Genomic DNA, 19,218 nt, shown 5'->3' with positions numbered 1-19,218 from the left:
AACATGTTGCTGCAGAAGACAGAGCGATCGGCGGAGTTTCGGTGGAGTTGTCAGTGCTCCTTGTCCGACCCGATGTCCCAGCCGATGTCCCAACCGAAATCGTGGTATCGGCTCGGTGGCATGTCCAAGTAGGCTGTTCTTGTATTAATATTTGTCTATTTGATCTGGGAAGGCACATTTTCTCTTTGCACCCATCTCATCGTCTACATCCATACTCTAAACGCATAGTCTGCTATCATACCACTCGCTACTGTTTGTACTTCAGCCATCTACCTTTTGCCACCATCCTTTTCTCTACCACATAATGTCTGTCCAGACTATACGCTCTATTCTCGGTGCGCCCTCAACGCCACCGACGATCGATGACTCGATTCTCCTCATCATTGACGCCCAGAACGAGTATGCCGCCGGCCTTTTGAAGGTTGCCCGTCTAGAAGAGACCAACACGGCCATCAAGGCGCTGCTGAACCGCTACCGTAAGGCTGGCAGCAGCGTCATCCACGTCGTCATGGACGTGCCTGAGGGAGCACCCATCTTCACGCCCGGCACGCCTCTAGCTGCGATCCTAGACGGGCTTGAGCCGGCCGAGGACGAGCAGGTGGTGCATAAGACCCACGCAAGCGCTTTTACCGGCACTAACCTGCAGGAGCTTCTGGTAAAGACAGGCAAGAAGAAGCTGTCTGTCGTCGGTAGGGTGCCACTCCACTGTCCATACTGGACATCCAGTGCTGACAGCCCAGGCTACATGGCCCACAACTGTGTGTCTGCCACGATTCGCGTGGCTGCCGAGCTTGGATACGACGTCTACGCCGTCCGTGATGCCATTGGCGACCGTGACATTCCCGGTGCCACGGCTGAGGAGCTTGTTCGGGTACGTTATCCCTCTTGCCGTTAGAAGCATACTTTTCAGCTGACAGACCGCAGGTTTCTCTTGCCGAGGTGGCAGATGTTGTGTCTGTCATCGTCGAGTCCAAGGACATCCGGTAGGAGCAGAACTCCCAGTTCTCACATGTCAAGCAGTTTGGCCGATATAGACTGCACGTCATCAAACTTCAATGCTTCTCGTTCGTTCTTTACAAGCCTTCTCGTCTGTATCACACTTTTTCGAATAGCACAATGTTGTTTACGTACTTTCTTCTTCTTGCATCGTGTTACTCCAGAGTACGCTGTTGAGCTCACCAAAGCCTACAAGTGCTTACCCCGACGAACTTGTACCTAAACTGGTGCTGAGAAGTACTGACCGCTTCTAGAACGAAGCTCTCCTACCAAACTAAACCTCTAGCCAGTCCGGTCTTATGTCCATGACTGTGGGAGGCCCAACACATACATATTTGTCGTATCCTGCTCGTCATTGCTGTACGTCCATCCGCCAAAGTCTTCGTTCCACAAATGCGACCAGGAGTCTTCTAGATTGGCAAGGCCAGTGTTGAAGTCCACAGTAGTGTTGAAGTCAAATCCAGGCAATAGCGAGTCCATCTCCACCCCCTTCGGTTGGATTGCAGCCTCTGCGACTTGGTCGATACCAAGGGGACCCGGTCGGTGGCTGCCGATGTTGTCGCTAAGTTGCTGTCGGAGAGTCTGCATGCCCTTTGCAAACTCCAAGTCCTGGCCCATCATCACGTACTCCTCTTCAATGCTCTCAGAGAATGTCGAAAGCATCTGACTATCAGCTTGGATGGCATCAAACATGGAGAGGAACAGACATACCGCTAGGTCGGAGTTTTTCAAACGGCTCAGCGGGTTCTTTGTTATATAGATGCCCAGAACAAGAGTGGCCAGGAGGATCTGATTGGCGGTGATGAGACGCGTCGGGCCGACATACATCAGCAGATCGTTGTAGGCCTTGAGCATGGCACGTGCCGACGCCACGCCGATGCATAGGCTGAAGTGCAGCCGGTCTCGCCAAGGAGTTCCGGCGCAGTACTCGTTGATGCGGTTGCGCAGAAAGCCGGGAGAAGACACTAGTGCCGGCCGGTGCAGGGCAATCATCCTTTACACCTATGTTAGTGGGCGTCCATCGGCCACGCAGAGCTTTACAACGATAAGACTTACGTCTGATGGTAACGAAGAGAGACGTAGGTAGCCAAGTGTAGCTCACCGGCGCCACAGAATATATCTCGGCCAGGTCTCGTTTTTGTCAGAAATGGGAAGAAAAGAAAAGGAAAAAGAGAGAGATTTTCCTGGCTAATAGAAACACAAACCTAATCGACTCTGGAAAGCCTTCGGTCCAGTCCACAAGGGCACGGTCGATCCGTCCCTGCTCGCGCAACATTAGTCGGAAGGACTTGCGCTGTGTTTTGTTGCTGTGGAGGAGAACGATGGCGCGGGACTGGATCTGTGACAACTGAACGAGGGCACGAAAGTAATCAAACGAGCACCCGGGAGCCAGCGTGCCAGCCGTGACGGTCGGAATGATCTGATTGCACTCGCCGTCGTAGATAGCCGACGGTCGTCCACTCTCCAGCTCCATCATGCGCTCCAGCGTGTATGCAGCCCACCAGATTCGGGAAAACAAGTTTTCGTCTGCTGCGTTTCCAGGTGTCATCGGCAAGGTCGCCGGCACAGAGCCGGACGGAGGGACATGTCGATGAAGGCCAATGGACTGGGCGATGCGGACTGCCTGACTCAGAGTGCCCCAACTAGCACCATTCTTGCTGCGGTTGTAGAGGATCAACGTGAGCAGCAGAAGCGCCTGCACAGAAGTATAGTGTGGCGTGGCAACGAGTTGACCATATAAAAGGTACGCTCCCTGCAAGTACTTTGTGCCCTCTGGAGACACCGCGCTAGCTTCTTCGTCCGCAGCTGCACTGAAGACGGCATATGCACAGGCCAGCAGAGGATAGTCACGAGACTCCAGGCTCATCGGTACACAGGCGACCTTTGCACGGAGGACGTCCAGCGACGCCTCAAAAGCATCCCGGTTGATGACGGGGAAGACCGGGTGAACTCGGGAGAAGAACAGGGCGGTGTACTTTTTGGCCGTCTCGCTGGATGGCAACAGGGGTGGCCCAACGGAAAAGGGCAGCGGAACTTCCATCGAGTATGCCAGGCCTTGCTGGATGAACGGCAAGATGGGCGTCCAGGTGGGACACTGCGAGAAGTACAGGTCCAGCCACTGCACCAGGAAACAGAGGCTGCTGCCGCTGCCGACGGCCTGAGCCCGGAAGCCGTTCTTGTCTGCCAGCAGTGGCAAGCTGGGGGTGCTGTTGTTGAGCGACCGGGTGCTGGGCGAACCTGTCCGGGACACGCTTGCGGTCGGGTCGCGCGTGTCCTCGTGGAACGGACTGGTAAAGACGCCAGGCAGGATGCTGCTGGGCGACCGAGCTTCGAACGTGCGCTCTGCTGGCTGCAGGGGTGAGGGTGGATACTTGACCGTTTCTGGCTCGTCGGCCGGCCTGGCAGCCGTGTCGATCCGTTCGCCCCAGACGGCCGAGCTGTTGTCCAGCGTCCTCGGAGCATCCTTTCGCCTTCGTCCCAGCGGGAGCTGGCGTGTTCCGTCGAGGCCGGGATTGCGCAGGTTCACGGTGACGCATTCGATGCCGCGACGCACGCAATTCCGACAGGACGGCTGCTCGGCGTCGCACTTGACCTTGTGCGAGCGGCAATAGTCACAGGCCGTCGCCTGGCGGCGCTGCTTCTGGGGCGCTGTCATGGACGGATACATCGTGTTGCCTATCCGTCAGACGGGCGCGTGGGAAAACGGCGAAACGCATCGAAAACATAAGATGGAAGAATTCGGCACGTGAACGGGCACGTGCTGCTGAGAGCCGTTTCAGCTTGCTGTTGGCTACACAGATGTTGTAACCTAATTATACCTTTCTCTTCCATAAAAAACGTGCATTGTGACTTGAACTTTTTTATCTTTTTTAGTGTTTCGTCTGTTTGAGTTTAGTTTGTATACTTTGCATTGCGTTCTTGTATTTTTTGCATGTGTCTACTCTGTAAGTCCAGCGATTATCTTCAGATTAAATTGCCGACAGCGCAATAAAGACAAAAAAAACCACTAAGCCGGCCTATTATACGGGGCATCTACGTGGTTTTCTTCTAGCGTCTTTCTTACGAGAAAAGCTATCTATATGCTTGTTGTCTGTCTCACGTTCCATTGTTTCTACCGATGGCTATCGGACTGCACACAAGCTCCCATGTCGCCATTATCGCTGTCTAAGGGTGCACAAGAAGTAGGTGGATGGTAAGTTGACTTAGTATTCATTTATTCTGACCACTTAATTCTGACCACTGACAACTGAATTGTGTACTGAATCCACTGACGTCTTTCACTAGCTGCACGGCCGTCTAGACTGTACAGCGGAGAAAAGAGTTTCAATTGTGTATTGCAACGCCAGGAAGGACAGTATCATTAGTTTCCTGAATACTTAAAAGAGTCAACACTAGCATCCAGAGCAACAGTTTTCAAGTTATCAAGAAAATATTTATCAGTCATCCTGCCAAGAAAAACGGTCTAAATTCTTCCGCCTACTATTTAAAACAACATGTTATCCTCCAAAGCGCCCATCATCCGGGCTGAGCGTGCGGCGAGCGTTTTGCACTCATCTGTAGCCGGCAAGTTATCAACTGCTTCAAAGCGCGCCTTCCAGTAGCGCCACCGCTCAACGGAACGTGGCAGAAAGGTCTCAGTACCACCAAGGTCATCGCCGACTTTGTATAATCCATGGTTTTTGTTACGCGCATCGTCTTTACTGCTGTCGTCATTGTAGATGATGAACTTGAACATGGTCTGGCCGTGCCAGAGGATCCACTGAGCCGCTGCCATGATCTCTGCGTCTCTCTCCCAGGCCTCCTCATCTCGTTTCCGTGTCTCAAAAACATGACGCATCACGGTAAAAGACGGACCGGACGTAAAGCCCCAAATGCCCGACGCAAATAAATTGGCCTCAAAAGCGTTGATATTAACCCATTCGTTGGGGCACTCTTTATCTGGCCCTGAAAAGACGCCAGGTTAATTTTAGAGAGGAGGCAAGCCATTCATAAAACAGACATACCTGACACGTCACTAATAGACTCTCCCAAAAGTTGAAACGATTGGTAAATCGTATCTCTAGAGTTCTAACACGTGTATAAAAAGTAAGTAAAGTTCTACCAAGGTCCAGTAATACAGAAAAACAAACCTAGAGCGGATACTTGGACTTGAACTTGGAGGACTGTCCAAGCTCTTGAAGGAGCTTAACAAGCTTAAGCTGCGATGGGTGGTAGTAGGGGATTTGCTCAGCGAGCTCAACGCAAATCTGGCCAAATCCGCAAACCTCGCCATATTCAGATGCATCTGTAGGTATTAGCTCCAAGATTGACGTCACCACCTGACTGGGAGGCAATTTGCAGTCCGGCTGCAAAAAGTCGCGTAGGATCGACGCCACCTTGACATCTGAATATTCGGTGCCGCCTTTAAAAGTTTGCCGTGGAATGAGTTTATGTTGTTTTCATAGGAGCGCTACGAACTACGAGCCGCGGTTCTTCTTCTTTTCTGCTTCCGCGTCAGCAATGGCAGCGTTATAGGCTGCTGCATTGTCGACGAGGTCTACACTTGGATTGAGTGCGGACATGCTGAAGGGTTGATGCAGAGGGAAAAAAGACAAAAAACTAAGAGTAACATAAAGATTGATAAAATAAAAGGAAAATTGAAATGGGGGAGAAAGGAACCGAGATACCGCGGCTGAGGTGGAAAGGCTACCTTGTGCTGGAGAGAAGCGCTTTCTTAAAGGAGATATAAAAATAAACGACAAATCAAAAGGACAAGAAGGGCGTGTAGGTGGGTACTGCCCCACCGTCTGTGTGCAGTTAGTCAGCTGTGCCCCGCTTGATTTCCCACCATCCAATACATTAGAGGCAACCACCAACTGAACTTTGCTTCTCTATGGCTGGCAAACAGAGCCATTAACGCCATGATTCCATTTGGACCACGGCTTTTTTTTTTTTTTTTTTTTTTGAAATGCTCCCGAAATAGCCCTAGAACTTACCTCAACTACCACTTCTAGTTCGCTACAGTACATCCTCACCAATCCTTCGGTCGCGGTAACGGGACCTACGATCGTTGGCCTATTTAATGATAAGACGTCGTTCTCGTGCACCGCTCCCTGAAGTAAAACATAGTAAGACAGAGGGGGGCCTCTTCTGTAGCCGCTCCTCAGGTTCGCCATCAGTTGACCCATGAAGCGGCTCGCCGTGAAAAGGTCCAGCCTGGTCCTTTCTCTTCGTACGAGCAACAGAAATGTACCTTGCAAAATACAGCAATTAAAGCCACTCGTAATGTGTATGTAAAGCCTTCAATGGCCATTTCCATGCCCTGGGACGTCAGGAAACTCACTATACCTGGCTGCTGCTCTTTTTGCCTTTTTCTGTTTCGTTTTGCCAAAGATTTCACAACTCTTGTTTATAATAACAACGCTTTTGCTTCTTTCCATGATGGGGTGCTGCCTCTCCGGCAACGAACTTTCGGAGCAGACTATGCACCCAGATGTGAGTATTATCTACTTCTTGGTTGTACCATCGTCCTCCAAAAACGATATTAATCCAACGTTCGACCTGTCACCTAGGCCTACCGTCTGCAACGTCACCAAGAGGCTGGTGCAGGTGTGCATGAGCGTCGATATTCCAGCGTAGAGCGCCATATGCAGGCTGCACCTCCCATCAGACCTGGACGCTCGGGTAAGCGGTACCCAAAGCATTACAGAGATCTAGAGAAGCACTTTCCCAGTGGCCAAAGTCTTTATGAGTTCCCAACAATGAACTACGATTATCACCTTCATAATATAAGGGGAAATATTCCAGGCCAAGGCGCTGGAGCAGCCAAGGTTACCCGTACCATCACGAACCGAGACAGAGAGATACAGGGCGTCTTATACCACCATATGATCCGTCAGGGCCCAGAAATCGTTTCGATCGCGCGGATGAGATCCATCTGGCAAGGCCAGGTCGCACCAGACGACGATGATGCTATTTTTTCAGAATATAACTTTCAGACAACAGCCGGTAAAGTTCTTCTGCTATATTCTTGACTAGTATATTATGCCGTCCGTTATCTGTGAGAGAAATCTGACTACTGAAGAAGTAGTTTGTCACAGATATTAAAATGATACCTGCGGAAACAGGTGGGAAACTACAGTGTAGTGTTGCTCAATGATTAACAAACTTGGCTTCTGTGATATTTGATATCTAAAAGTCTTAGATGTAATAAGAATCGGGCTGGGTCGTGTATCCGTACTATTAGTTTGATGTATACGGAGTAGTATTGTTAACATCTATAACTCCAAGTTCTTGACAAAATGTTGTGCCATTTGAATTAAGATCATCAATTTCACCTTTGATAACCGGACACAACACAGTGCTAGCGCTGGCTGGTGCAAAGGTATTTAGCGCCAACGTCAGGGTCGGTGCTGACCTGCTAGGCCTCTGATAGCGGCGAGGAATTGATATGAGGTATATTGTCTAGAATCGTCTCTTATCTCGGCAAGTATTCAGATTTACTTTTTCCTTCTGTAGCGCAAGACAGCGAGTCTGATATTAAAATATAGGGCTTTCTAAAGGTAAGGGTCTAGCTGGTTCGACTCGGGACGGTCTTCTTCGAGTCTTACTCAGTAGCTTAGGATCTGTAGTTTTTGTGTCCCAAGATCCTGTGCAGTGTCAAAGTTGGACAACTTCTTTGTAGTTAGCGATGGGTACAGCTTAGAACCTGAATCTCAATTTCCTGCAACGGGATCCCTCACTGAATTATTGCCTCTAAAAAAGTGTGGATTATAGTTGATAACATCTCCAAAAGCTCTATCTTTAGCCGCACAAAGACTCGTCAGCCGTTTGGTTAAGTTGGTAGCCCGATCCCACTCTAAGGGCACTGGCCCTACTCGTAGGTAAGTCTCTGTAACCTAGCCTATAGTACTGCTGTCGAATGTCGGATATCAGCCCCTCTAGATTCGTAGTTGTATTTATACACGGCCTGACATATTGACGATACAGGTCTTAGACTTGCTTCCCCGTCGGAAATTACGTATATAAGAATCCTCTATCTGCCGCCTAATGAAATAATGGATCGGTTGGTCTATCTGGCAGTGCATTTACGTAAGCTAGTCACGTATTGCCTTAGTCCGTTGCTACTAGTCGTTGCGGTTGTCGAAATATCTCGGAATAAGGGTTTCGTAGGCCCTTTGATGCACTGCCCCTCGGCACGTCTAATATGCAGTCTGCTAGATGCTCTTGCCCTTAAGTCCGGGGAGGGCAGCGTGCAATAGGGGAAGGTATAGTGCTCACGAGCACGGCTAATGACGGGGTTAACGACAGCGCTTCAAAGACAACCATGGAAATACGGCATGGAACATACGGAGTAGTACAATCATACTCTGCGTACTAGTCGACATAGTTCTAAGTCTAAGCTAAGATAAGAAAAACACATGCTGAATCTAACCGTCTGTGGTTGCTGCTACGGTCGTGGTAATTCTAATAGCCCAGCCCAGAACCTGAATGGCGGGCAATGCATGCAGCCATTTCGACGAACAAGATATCAGCCTCGAGTGACAGAGGCATACCGTCGGGCTGCAAAACTAATATGATTGGACAATAATCATGTCGTCTGCATTGGTGCCTAATGGTTGCGCCATCTAGTGCGGAGAGTGCATTTGAGCATGCAGCCATGCCTTAAACAACAATATAGCGTCGAAAGATATCGCTGTAGTCTTATTGGTAACATGCATTACTACCCGTACTATCTTTACACGTCATATTTGAAATAAAATGTGTTGTTCTTGTGTGTATTCTGCTTACGCGGTCAGCGTCGCATGATAAAATCAAACGTAAGCATAGCAGATAAGCAGATCTTTTATATACTATGCATTTTAACGTATTTGTCTATTTCCGTAACAACTACGGAGTACACAGAGCTTGAGGTAGGATAGGTAGCTGGAGAAGGGGGGCACCGTACTTGGTACAAATAAGTAATTCTAAGGAGGCAGCATAAAGCATGAATTTTGCGGGGATGAGGCTGAGTTTATCAATCGACTCGATACTTTCGGCGCATAATTGCTACCCACCATACCGTTCATTCTTCCTATCCAAAAGTTAAGTTACACCGCCAAGAATCTTACTACGGTTTTCATAGGCGCCCAAGTGCGACATTGCGGCTCTTTTTAAGTTCTTTTCTATGGGATAATTAAAAAAGACGGGTGAGAAAGTGTAGAGAATAAGCTGACGATGAGGTTTCTGATTGATTCCATGGAAAAGTTATTTTCTTCCGCGCATCTAAGGCCTGAATGCCAAATTCAGGCAGAGACAACACCGAGACAGTAGGTGTTACACCGCAGAAAGTGAGGCGGACAGAAGTCTTGAGCCGGTGTAAATCGGAGTGGTTGTGGTCACAATCAAACAGACCAACCAACGAAAATGAGGCTCTGCCGTTCATGTCATCTTTGGGATGCAGCCCTCTCTGATCTCAGTCGTAGCATGAAGTTGATACAACAGTTGTTCTTTATTTTCATATCTGTAGAGCCTCAATTCAATGCGGTGATGAACCGTACTTTTTCTTCTCGTCCATTATGTGAGGCGGACGACAGATCGATTGGATAACGGCATCTTTGGGATGGTTAGAAACACGAGCACAGATTTTCACCAGCACTGCCCAACATACCAAGCGAACGTATATATGAAGCGGGCAACAACTTCAGTTCGAACTCTGGAAGCTTTTTCACCCCAAGCCCAGACAGCACTCAACTTGCTGAAAAACACTCCCCATTCAATTCCCTCCTTTCGGATACTCAATTTGGCCTAAATCAAGATGACGACTTCATTGCAAATGGGGCCGAAAAAATTCGCCCTCCTCATCGGGGTAGATACACAGATGGAATACACCACACGGCGCTTTGATGCACGTGGTGCCCCCCTTTCCTTCAACCCCTTGCACGGTTGCAATGAAGATATCGCACAAATGAGAGCATATCTCACCGGCACTATGAAGGTTCCAGAGACGAACATCACGCAGCTGCTTTCACCAGAATCTTCCAGTGGGACAGTCCAGTTTTTTGAAAACGCTTTCAGCTGGTTTTATGCTGCAATAAAGGACGTGGGGTTTTTTACAACAGAAAGAAGAGCCGGGAGCTACAAGGAAGCAACCTACCGGAACATTGTGGATTCATTTCACAATATAACTGAGACGGCCAGGCCAGGTGACCATGTCTACATCCATTATTCCGGTCATGGGGCTCTCGCCACGACTATCTTTCCAGAGCTTAAAGGGGAAAACGCCACGGACGAGTGCCTTGTGCCGTGTGACGTTTTTGGGGGAGGAAACTTTATTCGCGATCTCGAGATGGCCCTGATGCTACATAAGATGGCACAGAAAGGATTGGCCGTGACGATCGTTCTTGATTGCTGCTTTTCCGGTGGACTCACACGACAGCCAGGCGCGCATGCCACACGGCGAGTCTCACAAAAATATCGGTCGGCAGGCCTTGGAGACTTCCCTGCTACGCGGGAAGAGATCCTGGTCACATTCAGACCGGCTGAAATACGAGACGGAAACATCCTGCAATTTGACAATGCAGAGAGGCCAAATCCCTTGAGCTTGAAGCCGCACGGCTACACCCTTCTCGCAGCTTGCTGTGAGAACCAGGTTGCGAATGAGCACGTCGATAGGAATGGACTTTCGGTCGGTCTGTTGACTCATTCACTTTTGGAGTCTTTGCGCAAGGATAGTAAAGAGGATATGTCTGCAGATATGCTGTTTCGAAAAGTTCGCGCCAGAGTGTGCTCTAAACACGACGATCAGGTCCCGCTGATTACAGGAGACAAGAGCAAGTTCTTCTTCAGCTCTCTGGACGTTCCTACTACGATGACGATCACGGTTCAGGAGGTGAATATCATGCCTGAAATGACAACAGTCATTCTTGATGCGGGAACAATACATGGCGTTTGTAAAGGAGCAGAGTACTCTATCTTTGCAAATACCTGTCTGGACTTTGAATCGACAAACGCTCTTCTGGCCCATGCGGTCGTCACCAACGTGTATTTGTACACTTCCCAGGCCAGCATAGTTGAGGGCCATGATGCAACTGGGCTTGATTATGGATGTCAGGCAGTTCTCACCGGTCTCCCCTTGAACAAGAAGTTCAGTGTCGGATTCATGCAACATAACACTCTGGCTTTCAAAAAGTTCACCTCTGCGTTGAGAGCCAGCCAAGACAATCACTACAAGTTACTCAAGCTGAACGACGGTCCACTCAAAGACTCTTCTGTCCTTATTTCTGAGGACAAAGAACGGGGCGTTTATGAAATCCTGGAAAGTACAGGACGAACGATGCCCATCCTCAACGCTCTTCTCATTCCCATTTCGATACATGAACAGGATGCGGAATCGAAGGTTTTGAGGCGGATCATGCACATAGCACAGTACCGAATAGTGCAAACCCTGAAAAGTCATTCTCAGCTCAACCGGGGATTCGCTATGGAGATTTGTAACTCTGAGGGACCTGTAGCCATGAATATGATCGGCGAAAGCATTGGCGACATCAGAAGCGACGATGGCAGCAGTAGCAGTGGTGCCAGCAGCAGAAGCGACAGGAGCTATAGCGACAGCAGCAGTGTTAGCAGCAGTGGCATCTGCGAGGCTGACGATTGCAGCCAGTCCGGCCTGATACAAGTTGACGACTTGAACATTCAGGTAATGGAGGGCACCCGGCTGTTCTTGCGTATCAAGAACTCTACCGCATATGACCTCTACGTGGCGTTGTTCGACCTCTCGCCCGAGTTTGGAATCCAAAAGATCTGGCCGGACGATGAGGATTCCAGCTTCATACGTAGCGGAGGAGAAGCTCTGATAGAACAAGGCCTAACTATGTGCCTCGAAGAGAGTCTTCGGCCCATCGGGGGAGATGTTGCAATTGTCGACACATTGAAGGCCTTTGCTACCAGGAGGCCAGCAGCATTGCCCTTCGGTCTGAACAGCATTCAGAGAGGTGCCGCCAGAAACGGATCCGAAGACTTACAGTACATTTTGGATCAGCTCGAGACACGTGACCGCGGGGTCCTTATGAACGGCGGTCGACCCCTTGAGTGGCATACGTCAGAACTGCGCATTCAAACCCTTCCTTTGGTATGAATTCCGGTGTCAGAAACAAGGGTGGCCCACACGCATTTGTTCCGGGCTTTTTCCCATCGAATACGGGGTTGTCATGCTTGTTGATCGGCTCATCCGTCTTTTTTCTTTTTTTTTGCTTTGATGTTTTCCTTGTTTTTCTGGATTCTGACTCTAACCCTGCGCAGCTAGCTATTCCTATCGCCTTCTCGTTCCTGTTTCCTTGACCGCTATTTTGGTTCTTTTGTTTGCTTTTTGCTTCCTCTTTAGTATCACAGAAAGATTCAACATCCAAGTTTTCTTGTCTACAAGTACATAGATAGACGTGCTGAAACTTGGCCGATATCGTAATCTGTCAATCTACAGACATCTACATGGTACAGCGAGAATCTATTAGTGTTGCACATTTATTTATACAAGTAAATAGCTTTAAGTCTTTCTACGGTAATATACTATTAACAAGGTTAAAAATAAGTAAGGATAGTAAAAATACTATAAATTTATATAACAAGCTCCATGTATAGTTAAAATAATGTCTTAACTATGTAATATTCATCATTATAAAGACCGCTTAGTTACTATACTTGTTTAAGAGTTGTCATGGGTGTTTTTTCAAAACCCGGCCTTTTGGTGTAAAGAGCGTCTTGATTCAAAAGGTGTCCAGCAGCACCTTAGGTGGTGCACGTTTCGTCAACAAATAGGTGGGGCGTGGCACGAGTATAGGTCAGTCAACAAATTGGAACAAGCCACTTGTTATTTCGTCCTTATTGATTCAACTTCACGTAACAAGGCAGATAGCTGCAGACAGCAGATTTGCCTAACAGCGGCAGCCGTGACGAATCATCTTCCCTTATCTGTTAGGTTGGGCAGAAAGAAACTGCCCGTAGGGTCGGAAAGAAACCTCGTACAGGATAAGGCCGGATATAATGGATGTGGAGACACGTGCATTGCCATCCACTACGACGTATTGTGGATTTCCCCGAGGTCACCTGACTTGACCTCGGCCGCCGAAATTACTAGATAAGACGAAGCCCTGATCTGCGCGCATACTGCGCACAGTCTGGTCTTCAATGAGTCAACCACCGAACGAAATACCATCACTAGATCTTCTGAAGGCCTTAGAGCTTACTACGATACGTGCAACCGGTCCGGACGAATATCCCACAAGGATTACCGTACGGGTCTTACACTGGTGATCACGCAGAACGTGCGTGACAGACTAGTGGTGCACGGAGTAGAAGCCACAAAAAATCGATTTTTTGTACCAGTATCTACTGGAACAAGATCTACTGCTTTAATTAGCAAGGGACGAATTTGCTGCCTCTTTTCCAGCAAATCCGATATTTATACGATTTTTTCTGCTTTTTTAACAAAAACAAAAATTTTTTTTTAAAAAAAAAAAAAAAAAAACTAAAAAAAAAAAAACCCCTTAACCCGCCGTCATGCCGCCAAAGAGAGCCGCCGCTGCCGCCGAGCCCGGGACTCCCGGACCTAGCAACGAAGGTGACAGCGACGTCACGATCGGAGTCCCTACTAGGTCCTCCAGTCCCCAGCTCTTAGGCCGGCTTTCGGAGCACCTTGGCCGACTGTCAGACCAGGAAGCTCGTCTCCAGTCTCTAGAGGACGAAATGCGCGCTCAAAACGCTGCTGCCAACGATCGTTACGCGCACCAAGAAGCTCTCCTACAGCAGCTTCTAACTCTAGTAACGGCACAAGCCGCACCGGCGCCGCCAGCACCGGCGCCACCTGCTCAAGCGCCGCCTCTGCCAGTACCGCCGCCGGCCCCGGTGACAGTTCGAACGGTATCACCAAGCCCGGCGCCACGACCCCTTGCCCAGACCCTTCCCGCTACACCTCCCCCGCCGCCTGCGACGAGACTATTCAAAACCTCGCCGCAAGCTGCCTTAGGCATCCCTGGTAATATCACCAGATTTCATGCAGCAGGAGGAGCGGCAGCAACGCAGGCAACGACGTCAACGGCCGAGGACCTTGCTTCTGAATACCAATATTTTCAGGAGCACCAGTACCAGCCTGGATACGGGCGCGCACCCAGTGAGCAACTGGTGCGCGCCATCTTCCCACCACTCTGGCACGTCTCCCAAGGCGAACCCCAGGTTACGCCGCCGACGATGAATCGGAAAAAGCTTACCCTGCCCTCCTTCGATCGAACCAACGACCCGGAGCTGCACGTGAAGCTTAAGAAGATTCAAAGCGAATTGCTTCAGCAGCAAATCGCCGTCACGGAGTGGTGCGTATACGCAGGCGTCAGCTGCACGGGACCCCTTTCCCACCTATACAACTGGCCTCAGGGCGCTGAATGGCATCACTTCGTCTTCGCGGTGATATCGAAAAGCGGCCTTGAACAATACGTCTGGGAGCGGGATCGTGCAATAAACCTGACGCTGGATAAAAGAGGCCCGATCGAATGCATTAACGAATGGTGTAATCAACTCGCTTTCGCGCCTCTTGTGCTTAAGCCGCCTTCCGTTCGTCTAGCCGACGTAAAGGCTGCGTTATTTCAAGCAGATCGAAATGCTTTGAAGCACGTGCCCCTCCCGTGGACTGACCCTTACGGCAGACCGACGTACGGCCTCTGGATAGAGGAGCTTCGTACGAGCTTAACAGACTACTATCGCGGGATCGCCGCGATGTTCGGTCTTTTCAGCTTGCAGGGTACACCCTCCACGAATTCGATCAGCGTGGAAGCACCTTACGGTGCTGAGGAGTCTGATCAGCAAGCTAAAAAGGAGGATGGTCCGATGGCAGTCACGTCACGAAAAGCAGCCCAGTGCTACCAGTGCGGTCAGACTGGTCACTTCGCTGCTGACTGTCCCCAACGCCGCCGCTCACCGCGCGGCGAAGAACCTCCCGCCAGACGTCAGAGCCCAGGGAAGAGAGTCGCTTTTGATACTAAAGCGACGTCTACGTCTTCGCGCAGGCCTCCCGCAAGGAGCGCGCTGCGTGCACCCCGTGACCGCCAGAGAGGTCAGCAGATCACAGACCGCCGCATGCTGATCAAAAACGCCACCCTGTATACCACGCAGGAGGGCCTCCTCTGGCACAAGGCAGACGGTACGGTTGAACGTCTCCAATACGTCGACGGTGAAGCAGATCAGGAGGAGCAGGATCAGGCCGATGAAGCTGAAATAAGCAACGGCACGTGGGACCCTGACTTCCTGCGGGAACCTACTGATTACGATACCGACGTTGATTAGGGAAGAAGCTGTGCATACTGGATGACTCTGATCGGTGAAATCCCACCGCTCAGACCTCCCAGGGAGTCCTCTGGAGGTCACAACCTCTACCCTGGGTGCCTTAGTAGCACAGCGAAGTCGACTGACGCGGCGCAAGTGCCAAACGTCAGTCAAGAAGGACGAAGGAAGACGCAGAAAAACGACGAAAACAAGAAAAAACAGCCGCTGAATGCGAATTTCAGCATCTTTTGGGACAATGGAAGTGCAGCCTGTTGGGCTACCGAATCCCTGGCGCAGCGCATACAAAATACGCGCCTGCCAGCAACACCAACGGTGCTTTCGGGCATAGGCCCAGGGCCCACCGTAACAGAGGATATCGTCATCGACTTTAACCTCCTTTTCGACGGTCCTAACAGCCTAGCACCAAGCCTTCCCATCTCCCTTTGCGTGGGTATCGTGCCAGACGACCGGATACCAGGAGACCTCCTGATAGGCCGGTCAGTGCAAGAAAAACTGGGCTTCTTATGCAAGCCCGGAGGCACGATATGCCTTACGTCGCCAGAGGCCGCCAGAATACGGCCTGCCTCAGGCATCCCCCTCCGCCAGTCTCCGTGCACGAAGACAGCGTATCACGTTGGTGAACACACCTTTAACGTCGAGACTAGCCCTCTACCGGCGCCAGAAGCGCCCGCAGACCCCCCTCTACCTCCGGAGGTGATCGCCTTTCAAGCGAAATACCCAGAGTTATTCAACCCGAAAGGTAGAGCGGTGGCCCGCACCAGGCGGACCCGTCACGTCATCGATACAGGAGACTCTCCCCCGATACGTACGGGATCACGGGAATACAGTCCGCTCCAGCAGCTGGCGATACGGCTGTTCGTTCGGGACGGCGTCGCCAACGGCGTTATACGCAGGAGCAAGTCCCCGTGGTCATCACGGGCCCTGGCCGTACCCAAGGGCCGGGCCAAGTTTCCCCGCCTCTCCCCGGAGCAGATCCAACAGCTGCCGACCATGGACCGGCTACCCCCCGGTATCACCGTCCGGATCTGTATCGACTACCGGCCGCTAAACCGCCGCACGAAGCGTCACGCCTACCCGCTTCCGAACGTCAACGGCGAGCTCCAGCGCGCCGCTGGGCACCGGTGGTATACGCTCCTAGACCTCCGGGACGGCTTTTGGCAGATTCCTATGGACTCTGCTTCGGCCGAAAAGACCGCTTTCGTCACCCCTTGGGGCCTGTACGAATTCAACGTCATGCCTTTTGGCTTGACCAACGCCCCTGCTACCTTCCAGCAGCTGATCGATGAGCTAATGGAGGAGCATCGCGCGTACTGCGCAGGTCTGATCGACGACCTGTGCATATTCGCAGACTCCCGAGAGGAGCTCCAAAAGTACACAGACGCAGTGCTGCAGACGCTGGATGAGGCCCATTTAGTCCTCCAACCACGCAAATGCCGCTGGTTTGTGAATAGCGTTAAGCTTTTGGGCATGATAGTCGACTCTCAGGGTCTGCGAACTGATCCCGAAAAGGTCGCTGCGATCGTCAACTGGCCGGTAATGCATACGATTACCGATCTGCGAGGTTTTCTGGGCGCCGTGGGTTACCACCGCGCATTCATAAAGCTTTTCGCTCAGATCGCACTCCCTCTCAATGCCCTCCTCGTGGGCAACCTTCGACCTGGCACGATAATAGTATTCAGCCCCGCGGCGAAGGAGGCCGTTAAAGCTTTGAAAAAGGCCTTGACAACGGCTCCTTTGCTGAAGCCATTCAGCTACTGGCGGCTTGTTATTATCGAAGTTGATTCGTCAATTAGATATATCGGCGCCGCCCTGTACCAACCGCACCCAAAAGTCGGCTACCCAGGGCGTACCGTGCTTCACCCCGTGGCTTTCATGAGCCACGCGCTGAATTCGACGCAGCAACGCTATTCAACGCAGGAGAGGGAGGGACTCGCAATTATCGTGGCCCTGCGCAAGTGGCGCAGTTGGATCGAAGGCCTTGATATCACCGTCTTGACAGACCACGAGAGCCTGGCCGGCATGAGGACGAAGGCTGAACCGACCCCGAGGCTAATGAAGTTTCTGAACGAAATAGAGCACTTCAGCCCCGTCATCAAGTGGCGCCCAGGCCGTGAAAACGTCGTCGCTGATTGGCTATCACGCCCTCCGCAAGCAGAAGTGGTGACTTCGATCGGAGACCGTGATGAGCCAATAGATCTGACCCGCGCGGGAAGCTATAAGGGCAACCCAATCGACCTTACCGGGACCCACCCTCCACGGTGGCAACCGATGAAACCCCCGCCGGAGACCCTCCGGCGGCCGGCCAACGGGACCTTGGCACCGCCAGCACTGGAGAAGCCCATGCCGGCTCCTAGACCTAGCCCGCCAGGGCCGAGTCTGGAGACATTGACGTCATGGGATATCCAGGAGATCATGGACGTTTTGCTGCGTGATATCAAGCCCGACTCGCGACTGCCACTGGCCTGGATCAAGGCCCACTTTGGGATCATCAACGGCGCCCTCTACGTCATCAAGGACAGAGACCGCCCGCTCGAGGTACTGGATCAGGAGGAGCTTTTACAGCGCCTCCAGACCCTGCACGAGCAGCAAGGCCACTGCGGCGCCGGTGTGCTTCTTGGGATAGCTAATGGCCGCTACTGGCATCCGTATCTCCTGGTATTGACCAGTCGAGTAAGTCTGACATGCGCAAGCTGTCAGATTAATAAGACCCGGCCAAACCTAGAGACTACGCTGAAGCCAACGCCCCCGGCAGCTCCGTTCTCCCGGTGGGGAGTCGACTTCACCGGCCCTCTGGCCCGGGAGAGAGAGACTCCGATCTACCTAGCCACCGCCGTTGATTACGCGACCGGTTGGCCGGAGGTGCGGCCATGCACGTCACCTTCCGCAGCAGAGGCTCTGGCGCTGCTAGAAACGATAATCCAGCGCCACGGAGCTCCAAAAGAGATTATGGTGACGGGCCTGCAGCTAATCACGGACAACGGCACTGCCTTTTCGGAGACCGGAGCATATAGTGCCCGCTGCAAGCAGCTAAGTATCGCCCTTCTGCCGACGGCCCCGTACCGGCCGCAAAGCAACGGGCGGATCGAACGCTTCCACCGGTCCCTAAAGGGCATACTGTACCCGCTAATGCAGACCCATCCCGGCGTTACAATCCCGAACCTGGTTAGTACGGCGATTCTCATATACCGCCACCGCCCTATGGAGCACGGCTACAGCCCGTACTTCCTGACCTTCGGCTGCCAGCCTCCCGTGCACGCAACGCACGCGCAGTACGTGCGGGAGCTCACCCGTGCAGAGGAGGCGGAAGCAGCTGAACAGCGGGCCCGTGATCTGACGGACCTTGGTGGTATTCGGGATCGGCTGGCCTCCGTGAAGCACGTCCGGATGGCCATACGAGGCCTCCTGCAAGCTGACAAAGCCGCCTCTCGTCACTTCGGTATCGGAGACTGGGTGCTCCGGGCCCGACCCCGGAAGCACAAGCATGAGCCTTTTTACGAAGGACCGCTCCAGGTGACCCAGGTGCTCCCGAACGGCCGCCTTGAGCTTTGCACGCCCAACGGCACCAGACTCCCGAATCCGCAGCATCCCGATAACGTCTTCCCGGCGTACGTCTGGGATCACGAACCCGTCCCGAGCCTCTGGTATGGCTCGAAAACGATGCTGGAAGCTGACCGAAGACGCTGGAGCCAGAAAGCTGGCTTGTAAGTAACGATTTTTTATACTTTTCCTTGTTTTATTTTTCACCGCCCCTATTATTATCTTCCTGCCCCCCCGGCCAAACACACGAGTGACTTGGCCGGTACCCCAAATTGCTAGCAAATCACACTGTTTTGGGAGTACCTTTTTGTATATAATATGGAGAAATCGGGGACGATTTCGTTTAAGAAGGGGGCGTGTGGATTTCCCCGAGGTCACCTGACTTGACCTCGGCCGCCG

At 51.6% G+C, this 19,218-nt stretch overlaps 4 protein-coding genes across 4 annotated transcripts; 1 reads left to right on the top strand and 3 right to left on the bottom strand.

Moving 5' to 3' along the window:
- Positions 1 to 304: 304 nt before the first annotated feature.
- On the top strand, positions 305 to 987 carry CMQ_6319 (isochorismatase family protein; the record flags this gene model as incomplete). The annotated part of the gene is made up of 2 exons (XM_014315384.1): positions 305 to 871; positions 925 to 987. The coding sequence occupies 2 exons, from the start codon at positions 305 to 307 to the stop codon at positions 985 to 987; spliced, it is 630 nt and encodes a 209-aa protein (XP_014170859.1).
- Positions 988 to 1,293: 306 nt separating this feature from the next.
- Positions 1,294 to 3,664, bottom strand: CMQ_6453 (fungal specific transcription factor domain containing protein; the record flags this gene model as incomplete). The annotated part of the gene is made up of 3 exons (XM_014315518.1): positions 1,294 to 1,659; positions 1,708 to 1,990; positions 2,202 to 3,664. 3 exons carry the CDS (start codon positions 3,662 to 3,664, stop codon positions 1,294 to 1,296), a joined length of 2,112 nt encoding a protein of 703 aa, XP_014170993.1.
- An 816-nt stretch (positions 3,665 to 4,480) lies between these two features.
- CMQ_6223 (uncharacterized protein) lies at positions 4,481 to 4,834 on the bottom strand (the record flags this gene model as incomplete). Its single annotated transcript, XM_014315288.1, has 1 exon — positions 4,481 to 4,834. The coding sequence occupies one exon, from the start codon at positions 4,832 to 4,834 to the stop codon at positions 4,481 to 4,483; it is 354 nt and encodes a 117-aa protein (XP_014170763.1).
- A 292-nt stretch (positions 4,835 to 5,126) lies between these two features.
- On the bottom strand, positions 5,127 to 5,558 carry CMQ_6054 (uncharacterized protein; the record flags this gene model as incomplete). Its single annotated transcript, XM_014315119.1, has 2 exons — positions 5,127 to 5,319; positions 5,455 to 5,558. 2 exons carry the CDS (start codon positions 5,556 to 5,558, stop codon positions 5,127 to 5,129), a joined length of 297 nt encoding a protein of 98 aa, XP_014170594.1.
- Positions 5,559 to 19,218: the final 13,660 nt, after the last annotated feature.

Source organism: Grosmannia clavigera (assembly GCF_000143105.1).
Source record: "Grosmannia clavigera kw1407 unplaced genomic scaffold GCSC_167, whole genome shotgun sequence".
In the NCBI taxonomy this organism is placed as follows: domain Eukaryota; kingdom Fungi; phylum Ascomycota; class Sordariomycetes; order Ophiostomatales; family Ophiostomataceae; genus Leptographium; species Leptographium clavigerum.
Note: the sequence above shows the minus strand (reverse complement) of the source record. Positions and strands in the feature narration are given on the sequence as shown.